This window comes from Myotis brandtii, unplaced genomic scaffold (genome assembly GCF_000412655.1).
Source record: "Myotis brandtii unplaced genomic scaffold, ASM41265v1 scaffold48, whole genome shotgun sequence".
Lineage (NCBI taxonomy): Eukaryota > Metazoa > Chordata > Mammalia > Chiroptera > Vespertilionidae > Myotis > Myotis brandtii.
The window spans coordinates 2,892,652-2,913,367 of record NW_005368341.1 but is presented as its reverse complement, the minus strand read 5'-3'; the positions used below and the strand labels follow the sequence as shown (position 1 = coordinate 2,913,367).

At 41.6% G+C, this 20,716-nt stretch overlaps 1 protein-coding gene across 1 annotated transcript in view; it reads right to left on the bottom strand.

Moving 5' to 3' along the window:
• The window catches only part of COL28A1 (collagen, type XXVIII, alpha 1), a 141,181-nt gene that overhangs the window by 5,999 nt on the left and 114,466 nt on the right, over nt 1-20,716 (bottom strand). The window contains exons 27-32 of the mRNA XM_005876149.2: nt 16,663-16,731; nt 16,076-16,156; nt 15,951-15,986; nt 10,266-10,302; nt 7,540-8,088; nt 5,862-6,019 (exon numbers count right to left, since the gene is read on the bottom strand). Of these exons, the coding sequence (XP_005876211.1) occupies nt 5,862-6,019; nt 7,540-8,088; nt 10,266-10,302; nt 15,951-15,986; nt 16,076-16,156; nt 16,663-16,731 (930 nt within the window). The remainder of the gene's footprint in view (nt 1-5,861; nt 6,020-7,539; nt 8,089-10,265; nt 10,303-15,950; nt 15,987-16,075; nt 16,157-16,662; nt 16,732-20,716) is intronic.

The window sequence follows — 20,716 nt, the reverse complement described above, 5'->3', positions numbered from 1 at the left end:
TTCATTCTGTTTAAAGCCTCACATGCACTAATATAATGCCCAGTAAGTGTTTCTGGCATTGGCCAATATATGCTTTTTATTATTCTAATAATATAATTTTACTAAAGGAAGAATATTCTGGAAACAATCCCTTATTTTATAAATGAGGAAACAGAACCCTTAAGAAATAGGTGATTCACCCAGTGTCAGGCGGATATCAGATTTTATTTTTAATTTGTTGGTCACTGTGCGATACACTATCAATTTTAAGTATTTAAAAAGAAGACCACAACACACTAACTAGATGCACCCCAATCTCTGAAATATTAAAATAGAAAAAATATAAATTTTTGAGCCAAGAAAATAAGTATTTAGCTTCAGCACTGAGAATACCACATTTCCCAATTTTCAGGTGTGGGATGTTTCTCCTAGGTCAGTTTGTAATATTTTTTTCCTCTCCTCCACGGGATAGGAGCATCTTATATTCTAAGGGTAATAAGTCTATTATTAGCAATATAGGATGCTTACACAACTTCATGTAGTAATGCTAAAAATTAGTCATTAAGCAGGATTTTATCCAAAAGAATTGAAGTTTTTTTTACCACCACAATGAGTGTTAATTGAATTTTATAAAAATAAATTATAATATATCTGTATATATGCCTAGTCAAGGCCACTTATAAATAAGTAAGTCTAATTTCATGAAATCAATTTTCCTGTCAATGGAAACAGGAAAACTCCAGTCCCAAGTTTGGAAAGTCTATTTTTTTTGGATGGGCTACTTCATCTAGTAGTGAGTATAATATGATTGAGCAACCTACAACATTAGGAGAAAAATATAGATGTACTGAACTATTATGTTATTTTTCCTAATCTACTGTTAAAATGTATGCCATGTTATTAGAGATTTTAAAGAAAATTCAGCACAAATGGAATTATATAGGAGAAAAATAATTCAATGATGTTATTTTTATAAGACTAAAAAAATAAATAAAATTATACTGTCAACAAGTAGTGAATAAACAGAAGAAGATATAGAACAGCAAGATGGGATCAGTGTTTTGAGGCCATATTATTAATAGAGACAAGAAGTGGTGAGACAGTTTCTTGTCAGGTGCCTGCCTGGTTGGTGGGACCATAGCCCTGGGAAGGAAATGAGGAGCAGCATGGCGAACATGGTCCATATTGAATGCCGGGGGGACTAACGTGTGCAGAGACCAAAAATGTCCACCTGGGGCCCAGGAGAAGAGTCTGGATTGAGAGTTGTTGGTTTTGGAACTGGGAAAGAGAATGTGGAACAAGAAGAGAGGCAGGCTAAGGATAGACCTCAGAAGAATTGAGGGTTAAGTATTTAAGAGGTAAAGAAAGAGAGAAACCCCGAAAGCAATTAAGAGAGAGTGCTCAGAAGGGTGAGAGGAGAACAAGGAGAGAGAGAACCCTCAAAATCAAAGAAATGAGTGGCATGGTGTTATATGTGAAAGAGGAAAGAAGTTAGAAGATGGCAATAGGATTTGACAATTAGGAGATTGGTGGTGGCTTTTCAGCAGAGTTTCAGTGCCGTATCGGAGGAAGTAGCATTGGCCAGTATATGCTTCTTACTGTTCTAATAATATACTTTTACAAAAGAAGTTGAAAGTGAGAGCCAGAGTGAGAGGGAAGGAGAATGTGTGTGTGTGTGTGTGTGTGAGAGAGAGAGAGAGAGAGAGAGAGAGAGAGAGAGAGAAGAGACAGGCCTATAGAATAATTTTATTATAAAAAGAGATAGGATAGTAGAAAGAGGGACATGTGAACTATGAGAGGGTGAGGGAATTTACTTTAGGGCAGAAGTGAGAAATATTGGCAGGAATGAGCACCACAGTGAAGCAAGGCCCTGTCTTGGAAGAGAAGGGAATGGGCTTCAGAGCACAGGTAGGGACTAAAAGCTGTGCCGTCAGAGTTGAGGACAGAGCCTGGGGTCAGGTTTTAGGATTAAAGACCACATCTAATTCCAATATCAAGTCAGAACCTGCCCAGGGCTCCAGCTTTTTCTTTTCTTTTTTTTAAATTGATGTCAGAAAGGAAGGGAGAGAGAAATATCAATGATGAGAGAGAATCATTGACAGCTGCTTCCTGCATGCCCCCCACCAGGAATCGAGCCCACAACCCAGGCATGTGCCTTTGACTGGAATTGAACCTAGGACCCTTCAGTCCACAGGCTGACACACTATCCACTGAGACAAACCAGCTAGGACTCTAGCTCTTGAAAAAACTGCCAGTAGAGCCTAACTATCAAAGTGACCTTTAGACAGATCTCAAAGTGGAGTACAGATGAAGGAAAGTAGTGGGGAAAGGCAAGTAAGAGATAGGAGAAACTTCAGGAGTGAAAACTGCGATGGAGGTCTCTGAGCAGCTTGTGTGATCATGACAGGAGGGGAGAAAAGGGGGTGTAGACCAGGGATAGGGTCTCACTAAAAGCAAGGAAGGACAAAGAGAGGGTGGGACAGCCAGCAAAGTCAGCCTGCTGTGTTAGTTTTCTATAATTTACATTGATGCAGAATATACATTTCCTCCATGAAGATGCAGATCCTGCACCCTAGACTTAAGGCTAGCATTGAAATATATATATCTCAGGACAATATCAGAGGGAAAGTGGAGAATCACAGCTCGCCCACTCCACATGGTGCAGGAGCTCCCCAGAGAGTCTCTTCCTATACTAGCTGGTCATTTCATCACTGCTTTGCTGTGGAATCACTCTGCATAGGAATCCCACAGTCTTGCCTTGGTGTTTCTACAAAGAGCCTGGGTGAAAGTGGGCTATCTAAGGAACCCAAATTCATTGTGAGATCCCATTGCCTCAGTCACAGGCATCCTAGAGAGACCTAGATGATGCTGAGTTTTCTTCTGTGCAGCTCTAGGTGTTTTAAATCCAAACTATTTTGGATGTACTCTTCGTATGCCATTCCCTTCCCAGCTACTAGAATGATTCTACTGTCACAATCCATTAATATAACTTGTCTCTCGGGCCATCAGACTTCCTGAGTCATGATATGAGGCATAGGGTCTTGCTGTGCTTCATTCTGTGTTATAACTGCCTTGGATTTCCCTCAGGCACCTCTACCTTACCTGGTGCAAACTAAGCTCATTATTTTCCTTCAAAAAACCCCATCCTAGCTCCTGTATTCTCCATCTCCAGGGATGGTATTTCATTTCACCCCATCTCCGAGCTAGAAATCCAACTGTCATCCCCAAATCACTCTCTCTGCCTAACCTCCAATCCACACAATCACTAAATCCTGTTCATTCTACCCCAGAAATGGCTATTCAATCCATGCCTCCTTCCATTCCCACTGCTCTCATTATCTCTCACCTAGACTCTTATCTCAGTCTCCGTCTCTCCTGCCTCTTCCTATTTATCTTTCACACTGTAATCAGGGTTATTCCTTCTGTGAACCAAATATGATCTTATGACCCTTGCTTTCAAAACTCCTCTGCTTTCTCCTGGCTGCCTGGCCTATGGATTCAGTTTAAACTCCTTAGCTTAACAGATAAAGCCATTTATAATTGGTCCTCAATTTATTTATCCAGATTTAACTCTCACCATTCTGCCACACACACTTTAGGCTTCAGTTAGACTTAACTTGTACTAATTTATTGAAGTACCCTGGCCTTTGGTATCCCCCTTTGCCTACATGTTCCCTCTGCTGGAGGTAGCCTTCTACTGTGAAAAACTCCTGCTTATTCTTAAAACTCAGCTCAATGCCACCTCCTCTATAAGGCCCTCCATTACTTTGCCCTGAATTTAATTGTACCATCTCTTGTGGTTCATCCGTAGCTCTGCTAAAGTTCTTAATACCTCCTATATGTAATCCATTCACTGATAGAGCCCGGACTTCTCTTAGGCAAGAACTGTGTCTTCATTTATTTACTTAATTTGAGAGATAGAGATAGATAGAGAGAGAGAGAGAGAGAGAGAGAGAGAGAGAGAGAGAGAGAGAGAGACAGAGAGAGAGAGAGACAGACAGAGAGAGACAGAGACAGACAGAGACAGACAGACAGACAGACATTGAGAGAGAGAGAGAGAGAGACAGACAGAGACAGAGACAGACAGACAGACATGGATTATTTGCTTCCCGCATACATCCTGACCTGGGATCAAACCCACAACCTGGATATGTGCCCTGATCAGGAATCGAACCCGCCACCTTTTGGTGTATGGTACGACACTCTAACCAACTGAGTCACACCTGATAGCCAGGAACTGTGTCTTAAGAATCACCACCAGCTACAGCAGTAGGTGATCAATACATGCTACTGGAATTCATTAATCACAAGGCAAGCTCAGTTTAAGCACCACTTGCTGGATAAAACCTGAGCAGGCTCTTTTTAGGAAGGTTTTAGAAAGGGATATGGATTGACTAGGGGAGAGACAAAGTCATAGACTGTGTCCATTAATGTCTGTAATTTACTTTACAATGCTCAGTAAAGACCAGGGTCAGCAACCCCTGGGGCCAAATCAGAGTCTTCATCTGCTTTGGAAATAAGCTTTATCCAAACACAGCCATATTTATTCATTAAGTACTAGCTATGGTGCTTTTGCACTTCAAAGACAGAGTTGAGTAATTGCAACAGAGATCAAATGGCCTGAAAAGCCAAAAAGATTTACTATATTGCCTTTTACAGAAAGAGTTTGCTGACCCCTGATATAAACCAGGTGGTAAGAATGTATGTGTTCATTTCAGTCAACAATCCCAGGGCAGTCTGTTGCCCTAACTGAAATTACCCATCTCAGACATGGTTAGTATTTAATTAAATAGAAACACACTAGAACCTTTCTGCCCCTTTTTTTGAACAGAGTATATAGGGAGTCCTAGATTCTGTCCCCGTAGGAATGGCTTCCTAGGCCTGATTCCTAAATGGTCCTGGGTCCACCTACTGATCTGGACCCAGGCCTTTCTCAAGGCCTTAGTCCAACTAGACAGTTGAATCCTGATGCTAGAATATTGTTGCACTTGCTCATAATGATCTCCCATGTCCATGAAGCCTTCATAAAAGGGCAGGATAGGGACTCCATGGAGCTTACGGAACAGGGTCATGGCAGCCATGTGCCTGCTTGCTAGAGGATGTCCATTTGTGTAGTAAAAATGAGTCAGGGTCTGCTTTGTTGTGACTTGGTGGGGAAGAGACTACAACACCCACTGGCCAGTAATTATGGGAGGCTCTCCAGTTTTGACCTAAAAGAACCTAATAATTGCTCTAACCTGATTGGCTGAGGTTAGTGCCCAGAAGATAGTTATGACAGTCACATTTGTCTCAATACATCTGGGAGGTAGTTCTTTCTGTTGCTATGAAACAGAACATCTACCTTTCACCATATGCCTGCATAGCCTCCCTCCCAGTCCCTGCTCTGATCACAAGAAATGAGCTAAGAATGTGGCCTGGTTTGGGGCATAGTGGCAGGTTGAATATTGTACACTTTGAAGAAACCTGAGAGGATGCAAAATGGGCAGTGGATACACAGACAGACAAGAAAGAGTTGTGACCTGGTATGAAAGGATCTGCAAAGCATGGCAAGTGGGTGATTCAAATCGTATAGTATTCATCTGTTCAAGTGCCTGTTATGGCTTTGGTGGTGGCAGGGGTCTAATATAAAAATATTATTTGCAACATTTAATAAATAATTATAAAATATAGAGATATTTAGAAATCTCATATTCATGCTCACAAGCCCCAGAGCTATTTCAGAACTAGAAATCTGGAGACAAAGAGCTAATATTTAGGGCCAAGAACTGGAAAATGCACACACCTCAGCTGATTCTTGGCAGTGCAAAGCGAGATGTTCTTTGATGTCAAACAGACAGAAAACACAATGTTAAGCTCGCAAATTAAGCAGGACAGTTACTTACTGATTCAGACATTTCTTTCTGGGGCTCTGGAGTGGAAACACCGAGTTCTTCCCCTGACAGCCCAAATCCAGGTTGAAGTGGCGATGAACCCAAAACTTCAATGAGGTAGGAGTCAAAATCCTGACAATGTTTTTTGAACAGTCTTTGCTTCAGGGTGTCTTTTAAAAGAGAAGTAGAAAAGAGACATCTTAGGAGCAATGGAACATTACTCAAACCCTGTTTAAAGAGATCTGCATTCTCCTTAAAATAAACAGACTTTCCCATCACATGAAGTCAGCTGCTAGGTGAACTACATTTTAAAACATTTTTACATCATCTATGAGAGGCCATCTAAAATAATTTAATTAAATGTAATAAAATATGAAGGAGGGCCAAATAAGCAAAAGGATGACTTAAATGCATGCTTATCAAAAGCATCAATTAACTATGAACTACTCCATGGAAGGGGCAAGTCTCACCCTTCCTAAGTTTAATGGGTGGTTAAGAGTAGCATAAGGCCAGCCAGCCCCCAAATATATCCCTCTCTGGCTGGAACACATTACTAACCCTTGGGTTTAGATGATAAAGCTCCTCAATTATTAAAATAGAACTTGTCTCTGAAATGTGTAATACTTCTGGTCATTCTAACATATGAACAGCCCAGTGAGATTGAATATATCAGACAAACCCATTAGTCACCCAACTGGGTGTCAAGGAATTGGGACCCCAGGTTAGAAAGGTCTGAAGAAAAGGGAAACTAGACTATGCGGAGGTGTAAGTATGGTATGCTATCATTAGGGCCAGCCGTGCTGGTCCCCAGAGTGGGTTGGGAGCAGGGTCTATGCTAGACAAGAAGGGTCTGTGCTAGCCCATGTCAGGCCCCACTTCCAGGGTGTGGAGAAGGAAGGATGGTGCTAAACCGAAGCCTGCAAACACATTAAGCATAACATTTCCTTCCTTCCCAATCTTGCCAGGTGGGGGTCCTGCCGGAATGAATGATCAGTTTCCAAATAGTTGGAACATGTTTCATTGTAAAGCAATACTGATCATCCTTCAACCATAGGTGAGACAGGGTCTTAGATTGCCTCATTAAGAGACCTCAGTTCATGTGAAAGGGTAAAGGAGCATAGGGAAACCTAGCTCATTAGCACTGATTGAATATTCAAAATGGTGTTCTGTAAGATAGTCCTGACATCAACTTGTTTACCTATTATCCATTTTCATAAGAGCAGAGATTAAACTAGAATAACCCCTTGTGTCTCTCTTCTCTTTAGATTACCATAATTTTTTTTTTCATTCATCATGCACTTCTTAATTAATTTTGATTCTAAAGTTATTGTCTGCCTTGCTGCTGGCTTGCTCCATCTCTTATTCAGGTTAGGTAACTTTTTGAACATTAGTCTTAGCAATACCCCCAAGTTCTGTTCTTTCTTTTCATCCATGTCCCTCAACCATAGATACTCAAGTTAATTCCAAGACCAACTAACTCAGCACTTGTCACTAATAAATAAAGACAAGGGATTATACTCTCGAAATGGGATGGTACTAAGTGTTTTAACCTTCTGGAGTGTGTGTGTTACAACTTAATGTTTGCACGAGTCTCACTAGCCTCCCAATTTCCATGTTTTCTCAAGATAATCCAGTGACATGGTACTTGGAAGAACAGCATAAGTGCCTTTCCCCTGGAGCTGAGTCTTACCTTGTAGGGTAATGAAATCATCAAACTGATAAACATGATTACTATCATTAGCAATTAGAATCATTTCTTTGTAGAACATTTTGAAGTTGGGGTCATTTTTCTTCACCACCCCTATCACAAATATTTCCACTTTGGTGTCCCTGGCATTCTTCACCACCTCTGTCAGATTCTTTTTATCTCGGGTATCTGTCTGCCCATCAGTGATGACCAAGGCCACTTTCTTTACACCTGGCCTTGCAGCTTTAAACATTTGGTTGGCTTCATCGAGAGCTGTGGCCGTATAGGTGCCTTCCCCAAGGTACTGCATGTTGTCCACAGCCAGCTTGAAGTCATTCTTGCTGGAGAACTCCATCAAAGGAGCCACTTTCTCCACCTTATGGCTATAGTTGATGATGCCTATGTGGACTGTGGCAAGGTCCAGAGCCACCTGGTCAGTCAGAGTCTTCACAAAATTTTTGATGATCTCGAAGTTGTTGGGCCCCACACTTTCTGAGCTGTCAATCACAAACAGCAGGTCTAGTGGAGTCTCTTTACATTTGGGCCCACAACCTAAAAGATGAATGTCGAGACAGAAACATTGTAGGAATGAAACTCTAAACATCACTGATTCATAGCAGGTTGGTGGGGGTGGGGAGGAATGGGCACAGGTGAACCTGAGACCTGGATTATTTCCTTTCCTATGACTGTGGACACAGCTGACAACTGGTTTCCCATCTGGTTTCTATACCTGACTCTTTGAAAAGAATAATTCATTTTTTAAAAAACACATAAAACACTGTAGATGATAAAATAATAAGTACTATGTTCCAGTTTCTCAGATTAAAAACTAAAATGTTTTTAAGAGTCAGCATCCTCTGTGTCTGCCTTCCTGATTACATTCCCCCCTCCCTAAGAGATTACACTCTCCTAAATTTGTCATTCCACCATTTGTATTTAATCTGAATCTGAAAGCTAATATTTCAGTCTTCAACTTCATCCTTACATGAAAACAGAGATTAGCTCATTGGCATGGCCAATGGGTAAAGTAATGCGATGAAAAATTTTAATCATGGGGGAAGGATTAGGGCTTTTAATTGTACACAAGAATTGTCCACTTTGGGTGGAGGACACACAGTGCAATATACAGCTCTTATAACATAGAAGCCTACATGTTAAACCTATATGTTTATGTTGACCAATGTCACCCCAATCAATTTAATAAATATCCTATATAATAAAAGGCTAATATGCAAATCGACCGAAGGGCAGAATGACCAGTCACTATGATGTGCACTGACCACCAGGGGGCAGATGCTCAATGCAGGAGCTACCCACTGGTGGTCAGTGCACTCCCACAGGGGGAGCGCCACTCAGCTAGAAGCTGGGCTCATGGCTGGCAAGTGCAGCAGCGGTGGCGGGAGGAGCGGGCCTAAGCCATGAGTCGGACATCCCCTGTGGAGCGCCACTCAGCCAGAAGCTGGGCTCATGGCTGGCATGTGCAGCAGTGGTGGCGGGAGGAGCGGGCCTAAGCCCTGAGTCGGACATCCCCTGCAGGCTCCCGGACTGCGAGAGAGTGCAGACAGGGCTGAGGGACCCTCCCTCCCTCCAGTGCACGGATCTCATGTACCGGGCCTCTAGTTAAAAAAATAAACACATTGATGTGGTTAATAAAAAAAAAAGAGCTACTCTAGTTTATGTTCCTAGTTGCCCACTATGTCCACTAAAGTGGCTCCCATCTTATCGATGAGGCCATCCATCCATTCATACCATACTATGAAACCTTTTGAGGGTAATGAGAATGCTAGTCAATAAACAACTTCTATTTAGGGTTTATCATTCAGGGCAGTTGCCAGAGTCCCCAGGCATTAAGAATTATCAGGGATCCATTGGTTTATTCATCCTCCTATTGCCCAACAATCCTACCACAAAAAATCATGAGGAAAGTTGCAATTTTTACAGAGCTTCTAGAACTCAGAAATCATGTCTAAATTGGCCTGTCACCACAACATGTAGAGTCCCAGGTTGGTTCTTAAAGTCCAGAGGATTTTGGGGTGACAAGCCAGTTCTGGGGTCTCTGTATGGAAGAACAGTGATATTCCTGCACCTGTCCTGTTTAAACACAGAAGATTCACTTGTCTGTATTATTCCATTAATCTCTTGCCTTTGGGCTAACTGCTTTACTTCCTCTCTCTGGTAACTCTATTTTAAGTCTAATGTATTTGACTAAACATGTAGAGGTATTTAAAAATAGTTGTAAAGCAAGAGGACCTCCTGACTGTCTTCCTGCCTTTTGGGTGGATGCACTCTAGAAATAGTGCTCAAATCTCAATTCAGAAAGACTTGCTTCAGGAAAAACACAGACATGATCATCACCAGCCAGGCTGGACTCAGATACCAGTTAGGCCCCTGTGGTCATATTTCCTTTGTTGCTTTCTTCTTCCCAAGCTCAGATAAATGTCTCTGAAGATAAATGACACTGGGCTTACAGAATGCCTGGCTGCCCACTGACTCCAGGCAGGTCTCACACTTCTTAATCACCAGGAAGATTACTCTCTTTTCTTAAATTAGGATTCCCACTGCCCCTCTCAATGCTTCCTTTCAGTTTCCTACTGACTTTTCAAATGAGCTTCAAACATTCTCATGAGCTACACAATATACATCTTCTGGTGAACACATTATCTCTAGACCAACACAGAACACAACGGGATTGGTACTTTAAAGGTTTTTTTTTTATAGTCAAATCTTACCACATATTTCAACAATAAGTTTGATAACTTCTTCTTTCTGGAGGAAAAAAAAGAATATGTATTAATAGTATGACCATAGTATTTTTCCTATAGTCATAAAAGATAAGTCTTATTACAATCAGCATTGGGTCATTTGATTTAATGCTTCCACTCCAGAAAATAAGTAGCACAGAGGTTAAAAGTTGGTTGTAATGTATCATAACTAAATGTGTTTGAGTTGTGTAATGTAATACCTCAGACTTTCGGAATTCAAATTGTGGCTCCAGCATTTATTAGCTGTATGACCTTGGGCATTAGGTAATTTAACAGTGTCTGTGTCTTAGGGCTGTGGATGGATTTAACAGGATATACACACACAGAGCTCTTCCCACAGCATCTGGTCCCGAAAAGGACTCCCCACCCCCACCCATGGTTTTACCTTCCATGGTTTCAGTTACCTGCAGTCAACTGCAGTTTGAAAATATTAAATAGAAAATTCCAGAAATAAACAAGTCATAAGTTTTAAACTGTGCGCTGTTCTGAGTAGCAAGATGAAATCTCGCGCTGTCCCATTCCATCCCGCCCGAGGTGTGATTCATCCCTGTTCCCTGAGTATCCACTTTGTATATGGTTCCCCCACACCCCTCCTCCCTGCCCCCCATCCCAAACATTAGTCACTCAGTAGCCATCTTGGTTGTCAAATCGACTGTCAACCCTTATTTTACTTACTATGGCCCCAAAGCACAAAAGTAGTGATACTGCAAATTTGGATATGCCAAAGAGAAACCAGAAACTGCGTCCTTTAAGTGAAAAAGGTAAAAATTCTCCACTTAATCAGGGAAAAAAATCCTAAGTTGAGGTTGCTAAGACCTACAATAAGAGTGAATCTTCTATCTGTAAAATAAGATATTTTGATAGAAAGAGATCACATTCACATAAATTTTATTACAGTAGATTGTTATAATTGTTATATTTTATTATTAGTTTTATTGTTAATCTCTTGCTATGTCTAATTTATAAATTAAGCTATATCATAGGTATGTATAGGGAAAAAACATAGTATATATAGGGTACTAGCTGTAGTTTCAGGCATCCACTGGGACAGGGGGGGCCGGGGGCGGGTTGGAACATATTCCCTGTGGATAAGGGGCACCACTGGTACTACCTACAGTGGTATGAGCCATGCATGCAAACAGTTACATGATTTAACCCACAAGTACTGAGCAGCCAAGACAAACACCAGGACCAAAAAACAGTATATTCTATGCTGTATCCCCTCCTCTTTTTCTGCACCACTCCCCAATTGTGCAAGTCCCCTCTCCTGTTTCCTAATACTCTCTTTGACTCTTTCACAAAATGTCCCAGTGTTCTGAATGCTGCTTCCCGGTCCTGCTGCCCATCAGCTCCCTCAGAAGGGCCCAGCGGGAGTGGGTACCAGAAGTAAATCTGCTGAGGCCCCGCCCTGAGTAGCATGCTTTCAGATAACTGGGATGAGACTAGAGAAGGCAGGATTGTACATTTGCCAAAGACAGGAGCTGACAGTGATGATTAACTCATAGATGAAAGAAACAGGAGCCCAGAAAATCTCAGCAGGAAGGAGCGATGGACCTAATCTAAGAAGATAAAATTTAACAGTTGCAAAGTAAAGTTTTAAAGAAAAAAATCTATAATGACAGACTTGGGGTGAAGGTGACATTGCTGGTGACATGACTTAACAGAAACATGTATGGGGAATATTCAGGGCATTTAAATTTAATATTTTTACACTATAATTTAAGTAGAAGCCAATGATTCCAAGTGGCTATTTTAAAAGAACTCCCAATACAATATTAATAAAATTATATAAAAATGAGAAAGTCAACAGTTATTTTTTTTCAGGCCTTGTCTTGCTTTTTTACATTTACTGAGGCATTTAAGAAATCTGAAATTAGAATGAGTCTAGAAAGGGGAAATGTATATATTTATGTTTAATTTTTTATAAATGAATACTATATACCAAGTTTTATAATTATAGTTTTTCATTTAATGTGATATCATAGTTAATTTCCATATTACTTGATTACTGACATCAAATGCATGGCCATTTTAAGGCTCTTGATGCATTCTGCCAAATTGCCCTGCAGAAAAGTTGTAGTGATGACAACTCTAACAGAGTATAGAAGAAAACCTGTTTATTTTAGACAGACAATACTGGTTATTATTATTGCATAATCTTTGGCATTTGATAGAGCAAACTATCTCATTGTTTTATTTATTTTTTAATATATTTTTTATTGTTAGTATTATAGATATCTCCCATTTTCCCCCTTTTATCCGCCTCCTATCCCTCTCCTCCCAGCCCCTTCATACCCCCCGCCCCGTAGGTCTTCACTACCCTATTTGCACTTGTCTATGGGCTATGCATATAAGTATATATGTTCTTTGGTTTATCTCTTCTTCATTGTTTTAAATTATACTTATTCAATTATTAGGCTAAATTTTATTTATACACATGTTTCCAAGTTGTGTTCTCTGTGCACAGTCTTTATATATTCTTTGTCCATTTTTTTTGTTAGAATATTTTTCTTTTATTTACTTGTAAGAATAATTTTTATATCAAAATTGCATTTTAATTATTTTCAGTGGGCTTTTATTGGATAACCAGGTCTGAAATGCTTTAAGTAACCATATGTGTATATCATTTTTTTTCTCATTTCTTTGCTTTTACGTGACTGGAATAGTTTCATCCCTTCCACTAAAATTGCTAATAACTACTTTATTTGTTGCCAATGATGAAGGCATCAAATTTATACCCCTCAAAAGATTCACAGTCAAGTAAGAAGCAGACAAACAAATATTTTTGTAAGTACTATGCTGTTAGATTGACCAAGGAACCATGTTGGTCTGCAGGGAATTCCAGGGGTGGGAGAGTGGGGGTGAAACTGTGGTCCAGGGAGGAAGACTCTGATCAGATTAGGATGGGATGTGAGATGGGGGGAAGAGGAGTGTTCCAGGCAGGGGACAAAGCACACAAAGCACAGTGCATTACAGTCCTTGAGTAAACTTATGACCCAAGGTAAGTGGCAGAAAGAATAATAGGAGATATGGAAGACAGATGAACTCTAAAAGGTCTTTGTGTCATGTTGCAGAGCGGACTATATCCTGGCCAATGAGAAGATATATGGCCTTAAGCAGAGAAGTGATCTGATCACACTTTTATTTTAAAAGGAGATAATTTTTTAAATATATATATTTTTATTGATTTCAGAGAGGAAGGGAGAGGGAGAGATAGTAGCATCAATGATGAGAGAGAATCATTGATTGTCTGTCTCCTGCACATCCCCACTGGGGATGGAGCCACAACCTGGGCATGTGCCCTTGACTGGAATCAAACCTGGCCCTTCAGTCTGCAAGCCAATGCTCTATCAACTGAGCCAAACCAGCTCGGGCCTGCAAGCCAATGCTCTATCCACTGAGCCAAACCAGCTCGGGAAAGGAACAAGCAGAGAAACAGTCTTGTTGAAGCAATTTGGCATAAAGATGAAAACATTGAACTCCATCAATGGTATCAGCCCCTTAAAAGAGGAGTTTGTTAGTCTCTAATGAATAGGCAACTGATAACTGTTTGGGAATATATTTGATCAGGAGAGAATAGGGGCAGGGAGAGGAAAGGGGCCTGCCAAGAACAGCTATCATGGGGGAGCAGACTGCATTTGGCATCAGACAGGCCTATCTGGCTATAAGGGCTCTGCTGCTTGCTAGCAAGATGACTTCGGGCATACTGCTCAAGCTTTCTGTCTGACTTAGCATGTCTTCATGTAAAGGGAGATAATACTACTACCTTCCTCATGGAGCTGACATGTGGAAATGTGGAGTCTTGGGCAAGAGCGGGTTGTGGCCCGTAGTATGACCCCTTCTTATTGCACTCCATCTTCACTAGTCCTAAGCTGCAAGGGGCATGGCTAGCATTCATAGGGTGAACACAGTCCTCACTTCCAAGCTCTGTTCAAATCCCCTCTTGGGTGGGCCCATGCATACAGGCCAGTGCCATCAGCTCTCCAACGGGGCCATTTGGGCAAGCAATTCTGGGATCCTGTGTATCCAGAGTGTAGTACAGAGGAAGCAAGTGCTCAGGGTGGTTGCGCCCATTGGCCATGAGGACTCCTCCCCTGGGGGAAAGATTGTAGCTAGAGAAGGGCTGGAGGTCCAGAGGTGGGCCTCTAAAGCATGGGCCCCAGGCACCCTACAGTCCTGGGTAAGGATGCTACTGATATGAAGGAGCCTAACATGGTCCAGGTCACATTCCAGATTTTTATTGAATACAAATCCTCTCTTTTTTCACTCATCCCTTCCTGCTAGTCCCTTTTTCTAGAATCCAGAAAGTCAAAGTCAGAAGAATCATATCTCCATTTCTAAGATCTCTGCCTCTTATTTAAAAACCTTCTGTTTAAGAGATTAAAAACCCATCTTGCATGCAAACATCATCAGAGATCATTTTGTCTGCTCCAGACCCACATACCTACTTCTATCACAGCATTTACCAAACTTTAGGTGAACATTCTTTGTCTGTCTCTCTCTCTACCGGGCATGAGCTCCTTGAGTCCAGAAATATAGTATCTTATTCTCTGCTTTTCTCCCCGTGTCTCTCTCAGAGCCTGACCTGGAGTACACACCCAAGACATGTTGGTGAAGTGAATGAACAAATGAATGGATGAAGGAAACCCGTTCCCCTCCCCATGTTGGAACAGGAGGGAGGTACAAAGCTATGGGGACCATTCCTCTGGGCATTTTCCATACACTCTCCCCTGCTACTTTTGGGGAGGAATTGCTGCGTATGCAGCTGTTTCACCCACCATAGACATCTTGGGCACGAGAGGGGGCTGACTTGTGGTGGGGAAGAACAACGAGATAAAGGCAGATGGGCCATAAAAAAAACAAGTGCAGTTCTGTTGGTCACATAACCAGCTCTCATCTCTCACCTTTACTACCAGAGCTCCCACCCCCGTCACACCTGGTTTTTCCCAGCACAGTACCTAGGATCAGCATCCCCAGACCATGATCCACCAAAAAAAAAAAAAAAAAAAAAAAAAAAAAATCAAAAAGGAAAAAAAGAGAAAGTCCCTATTTCTTCTCTACTCCAGAAGATATGGGGCTTTCAATTCAGAAAGGAAGAGTTAGACTTTGCTGTAAAAAATTCTGGAATGTTTCCACCCTGTGGGACTTTAAAGAATTGCTTTTTTGTTTCAGTGGTGTAGAGAGAGAGTAGGGAACAGTTAGTAGATGCTTCACAAATATTTGAATTCATGAATCAGTACATAAAAATACTGTGATTGCCCTTCTGAGAGCACTTCCTAAAGTTGGCGGAGGTCCTAAAGAAACTGGCGGAGGAAAAAAGAGCCCCCGTTCTGAAATGTGAAGTCATTTGGTCATTTGGCTTCTTGTAAACAGCTATCTTCCTTGTTAACATTCATCTACCAGGGATCAGGGGGGAGCAGTCACAGGTCTCCATCACAAGGCCAGGTGAGGGTTGCTGGGTGATATTTCTCCTTCACATTTAGATTCAGTTACCTCGTGCATCTATGTCAACATTGGGGTTGTTAGCAGTGCTGTCATTTAAACAGCAATGGGAACTCTGCATCAAAAGAACTCATCGTTCTAAAGCTAAAACCTGAATGTAATAATTTTGCAAGCACAAACCCTCAATTAGCCTCTAGGATTGGTACTCACTGTAAGGCCTTGCTCTCCTTTTGGTCCTTGTAACCCCTGCTTAGTAGAAGAAGAATAGGAGTCAACATAGGAACTACGTAGTTAACCTATATAATTACAGTAAGACTTTAAAAATCACTTCTTGCCTGTGTTCCTGGTGATCCGGGCTCTCCAATTTCCCCTTTATTGCCTTTTTTCCCCACATCGCCCCGTTCTCCATGCTCTCCCTTTAAAATATAGTGAAAAGAGAAGTTTAGAATGTGAATATTAAATCCAAATAATAAAAACTCTGAAATTCTGTTTATTTATAACTATAGATGCCTGATAGGAGAAAAATGGGGGCATTTTATTTACACCCCCCGCCCCCCAGATACCATAATCTAATTCATCATGAACCAGAGCTCTCAAAGTGAGGAGACCTTGAGATACCATTGGCTCAGCTCACTGGCCTCTGGAGACCAGCTATTATATAATTTTACACCTGAGTTATCTAGTATCTTCCACATGCTATGCTGTAAGGGTTTATTCTTTTATCAGCTGGCTTTTAAGAAATGAAGGAAATGAGATTTTATAAAGTAAACATGTTTGTAAGTTAGGAAAGGAAATACATAAGGATTTACTTTCAAATGGATTTTTCCCTCTGAGAATTTGTAAGGAGAAGAGTAACAAGTATATGAGAGCTCTTCAAGTTCAAGTTAAGCAGTTGAGATTTTTTAAGGTCTGAAATGCTTACCTTCTGGCCAGGGAAGCCATGGCCTGCCATGCCCTTTGGTCCTGGAAAGCCTTGAGGTCCTTGCTCCCCCTACACACAATATGAGAAAGGAATGTTCCTGTTCATTTTCCCTGATAATTTTAACAACATGGATCTATTTATCTAAATTTAGTGCTCCTTAATTTGAAAAATTACAATGTCTTCATTTCAGGAGTTGTTTTTAAAATTTCCCAGCATATTTTAACATTATCTCCTGCTCCCCTACCTGCCCCTCCACTTAAATCACCCAGGTTTAAAGCGTTTTCATGATGTTGATCATGACACAGTAATAATCACTAATGAGAAGAGTCATCATACTGATGCTGCTTGGATCCTATATGCAACCTGTACTTCTCTCTAGACCAGCGGTTCTCAACCTGTGAATTGCAACCTCTTTGGCAGTCAAACGACCCTTTCACAGCGGTTGCCTAAGATCATCCTGCATATCAGATATTTACATTACAATTCATAACAGTAGCAACATTACAGTTATGAAGTAGCAACGAAAATAATTTTATGGTTGTGTCACAACATGAGGAACTGTATTTAAAGGGCCAGAAGGTTGAGAACCACTGCTCTAGACCATTAATAGCCATGAGTCTGTGGCAAAGGTCTGAAGGACCATGGGCTCCTGGGATCTGATTTGCTTGCTTACCTTCAGCATCTTTCTCAAAGGTATTATACTAGGATCACTGGCATGCTTAATAAAAAGACCAACTAAATGAGAATCAAGGGGGGTAGTGGTCAAATATGCATTTTGTTATAGGCTTGCAGAGGCTTGAGAGCCACAACTCTAGGAGGCAGGATGGGCTCTAGAAGCCACTCCTGAAAAGGGCCACAGAGGCTTGCTTGGAGACTGCTGTAACTCTTTTTAAATTGAATTTATTGGGGTGACATTGGTTAATAAAATTATATAGGTTTCAGGGGCACAATTCTATAATACATCATCTGCATATTATATCGTGTGTTCTCCATCCTAAGTCAAGTCTCCTTCCACCACCATTTATTCCTGCTTTACTCTATTTTACCTCCCCCAACCCCCTTTCACTCTGGTAATGACCATACTGTTGGAGACCAGTGTGACTTTAAGTATCAGTATTCCTGAGCCTCCTTTTCTAGTTCATGCAGGAGCTTTCAAGCTTTTAAAGTCAATAAAATCCTTTTTTAAAATGTTATAATGAAATATTGTAGACGCACACAATTCACAGGGAAAAAGATAAACATTCATATACACACCATTATATTAAACTTGTACACCATCATAGTTCCTCTCTCTCATTCCCCTTTCTGGCTGAACCACCCCGGGAGCCCCTGAGCTGCTGTCCGTGTTCTGCCCTAACCACACTCTCTTCAGGGTCCAACGAATGCACCGCCCATCCTCCACTGACTCATCTCGATGTGAAGCGCTCGAGGTTTCTTCAAACCCGCGTCTTTTGGTTACTCTAGAGAAAGCCCGCTCTGACTGTCAGTGAGAACCGAGAAACCTCAAAGTTTTGATAAGTCACAACGAATGAAATATGAGGAGGAAGGCCTACGTTTCTATTTTACTCGTTCGCCCCTTCTCCTGGGCCCCATCCCATTCTGTTTTCCACTGTCTAGGGTAGGGGTGTGTGTGTGTGTGTGTGTGTGTGTGTGTGTGTAGGTGACTGAGGACTTCTTCATTTAACCATGTACCTGGTTACAAGGTAGTTTGGGGTTGTCAAGTAGATGCATGAGGCCACTGGTCGAGGGGTCAAGAGGGTTCCTAGCCAAGTGTAAGGGAGACTAGAGGTTCATGGGAGAACACTAAAAGACACCTATGCTTGGCTTTGTCCCCACCCCAAAGGCCAGAATAGTGTGACAGTCACAGGAGCTGGGATTGTTGTGTGATGGTGAATTTTCACTGGTAATTATATATTTAGCCAAAGTAGGTCCAGAAAGGAATCAATACTCTCTGGCAATTATTCAGCATAATTATTTCTTTTACAATCTTTCAGATTCCTACAGTAGCTGATATGGAAAATGTTCAATAAATGTTTATGACTGACTAGCTGCTTTTAAGAAATGACACAACTTCCTAACAAAGTTAAAAGCTGCTGTGGCTTCGTTGAGGTGCCTCGAGGGGGAAACCTCCCAGTAGCCAATTATCATGTTAGGATCAGCATCATGTTCAGGAATTTATTTTGCATTACTTCATAGTATAGACATTTTATATATAACTAGAGGCCTGGTGCATGAAAATCCATGCACTCGGAGGGTGTCCCTCAGGCCGGCTTGTGCCCTCTCGCAGTCCAGGACCCCTCAGGGGATGTCCACCTGCCAGCTTAGGCCTGCTCCCCAGGGCATCGGGCCTAAGCTGGCAGTCAGACATCCCTCTGGCAGCCCAGGAACCCTTGGGGGATGTCCAACAAGCTGCAGTAGGACAGACGTCAGCCAGGCTTTTGGCTGAGCGGAGCTCCCCCTGTGGGAGCACACTGACCACCAGGGGGCAGCTCCTGCATTGAGCGTCTGCCCCCTGGTGGTCAGTGCACATCATAGTGACCAGTCATTCCTGGTCATTCCATAGTTAGGGTCAATTTGCATATTACCCTTTTATTATATAGGATTGTGAACACTGCAACTATTCCAGGCAGCTGGGTTTTCCTATAATAGAGGCCTTTCTCCACTGTTTAATCACCAGTTCACCTTCAAAATACTTTCAGGCTTTATATAATTTTCAGAGCAGACTCTCTAGCTAAAAGCCTTTAGCAAGTAAGTCCATGCCTCAGCTCTGCAGAGGTGAATGCTATCCAATCAGATTTTTTTTCCTTACAAGGGTCAGGAAAATGACATACAATGATTTCTGCATGAGTCAGAAGCAACTGCAGGAAAGAACCTGTCTATCTGAAGGTATAATTACATCTAAATGTCAGCCAGCTTCTTACTCTTGGATCTTTCCTGTTTAAAGACACGATCTTTTTAATTTTTCATATGATCGCCTGTTCTCTGGGAGAGAACTTTCCAAGGAGAATGCCCAACTACCTGACTATTTTAATAGATTTTTTTTCATTACTGATATGTCAGGAAATAATAGTTTTTCTTTCCAAATGTTTTCTCAGTAAGGTAAAATTCACAGATGATCAAAAAATATAAAATAGATGTCTGTCTTCTAGTTAGGAGGTAGAAAACCGGAAATAGGCCACTTTCATTCTTAAAATAACAGAAAATGCTAACGAATCTATGAAATCACAACTTTCCACGAATCTGTCATAGAGCTGTGTTTGCAAGGCAACCAACTAACTCTAAGTCTAAGGACACAGGCTCCTCCAGGGAGAGGTAGGACACTGCCACTCATTTCCTGCCAGAAACACCAGCTGTCACACACCCTGCTAAGACGAATGCAACTAACATTTTTAACAAATTGCTAAAGGCTGAATGTAGCTAGTGTAAGAGGGGAGAACCCCTAGGAGCTTCAGGCACAAGGGAAATTCATATCCCCTCGCAGGCTTTTCTCTGGGGACCTCGCCAATGCTCAAGAGAAAGACTGAGGCAGGGCAGGTCCTGAAGCTCCCAGTGGTGCAGATGGAGCAGAGGGCAGCAGCTGCCCTCCAGGGAAAAGCACAAAGCTCTCTTATGGGACAAAAATCTTAAGCTGCTGGGGTAAGCACAGCGAACACTGTCATTTTCAGGGCACAGATGACAACCCGTGGCAGCTGGGAGAAGAAAATAGAATAAAACCTGCAGATATGCATCCTGGGCCAAGTCCTTTAGAGATGTCTTATTCCTTGGGGAGGGTCGGGAAACCATCCTCAGCCCAGACCATTAGAGGTCCCCTAAACATTTGCTGGAACTCATGGAACTGTATGTACTTAAAAGGGCGCATTTTCTGTATTTAATCCTTTGCTAAAAAATGGATTTTTTTCAATTAAAAAGAATTAACAGAACAATTGGCAAACTGAATAAGGTCTATAGATTAACTAGCGATAGATCAACACAGTCCATGCACCACTAAGCGATGTTTCAGTCAACGACGGACCGCACATTCGGTGGTGGTCCCATAAGATTCTAATGGAGCTGA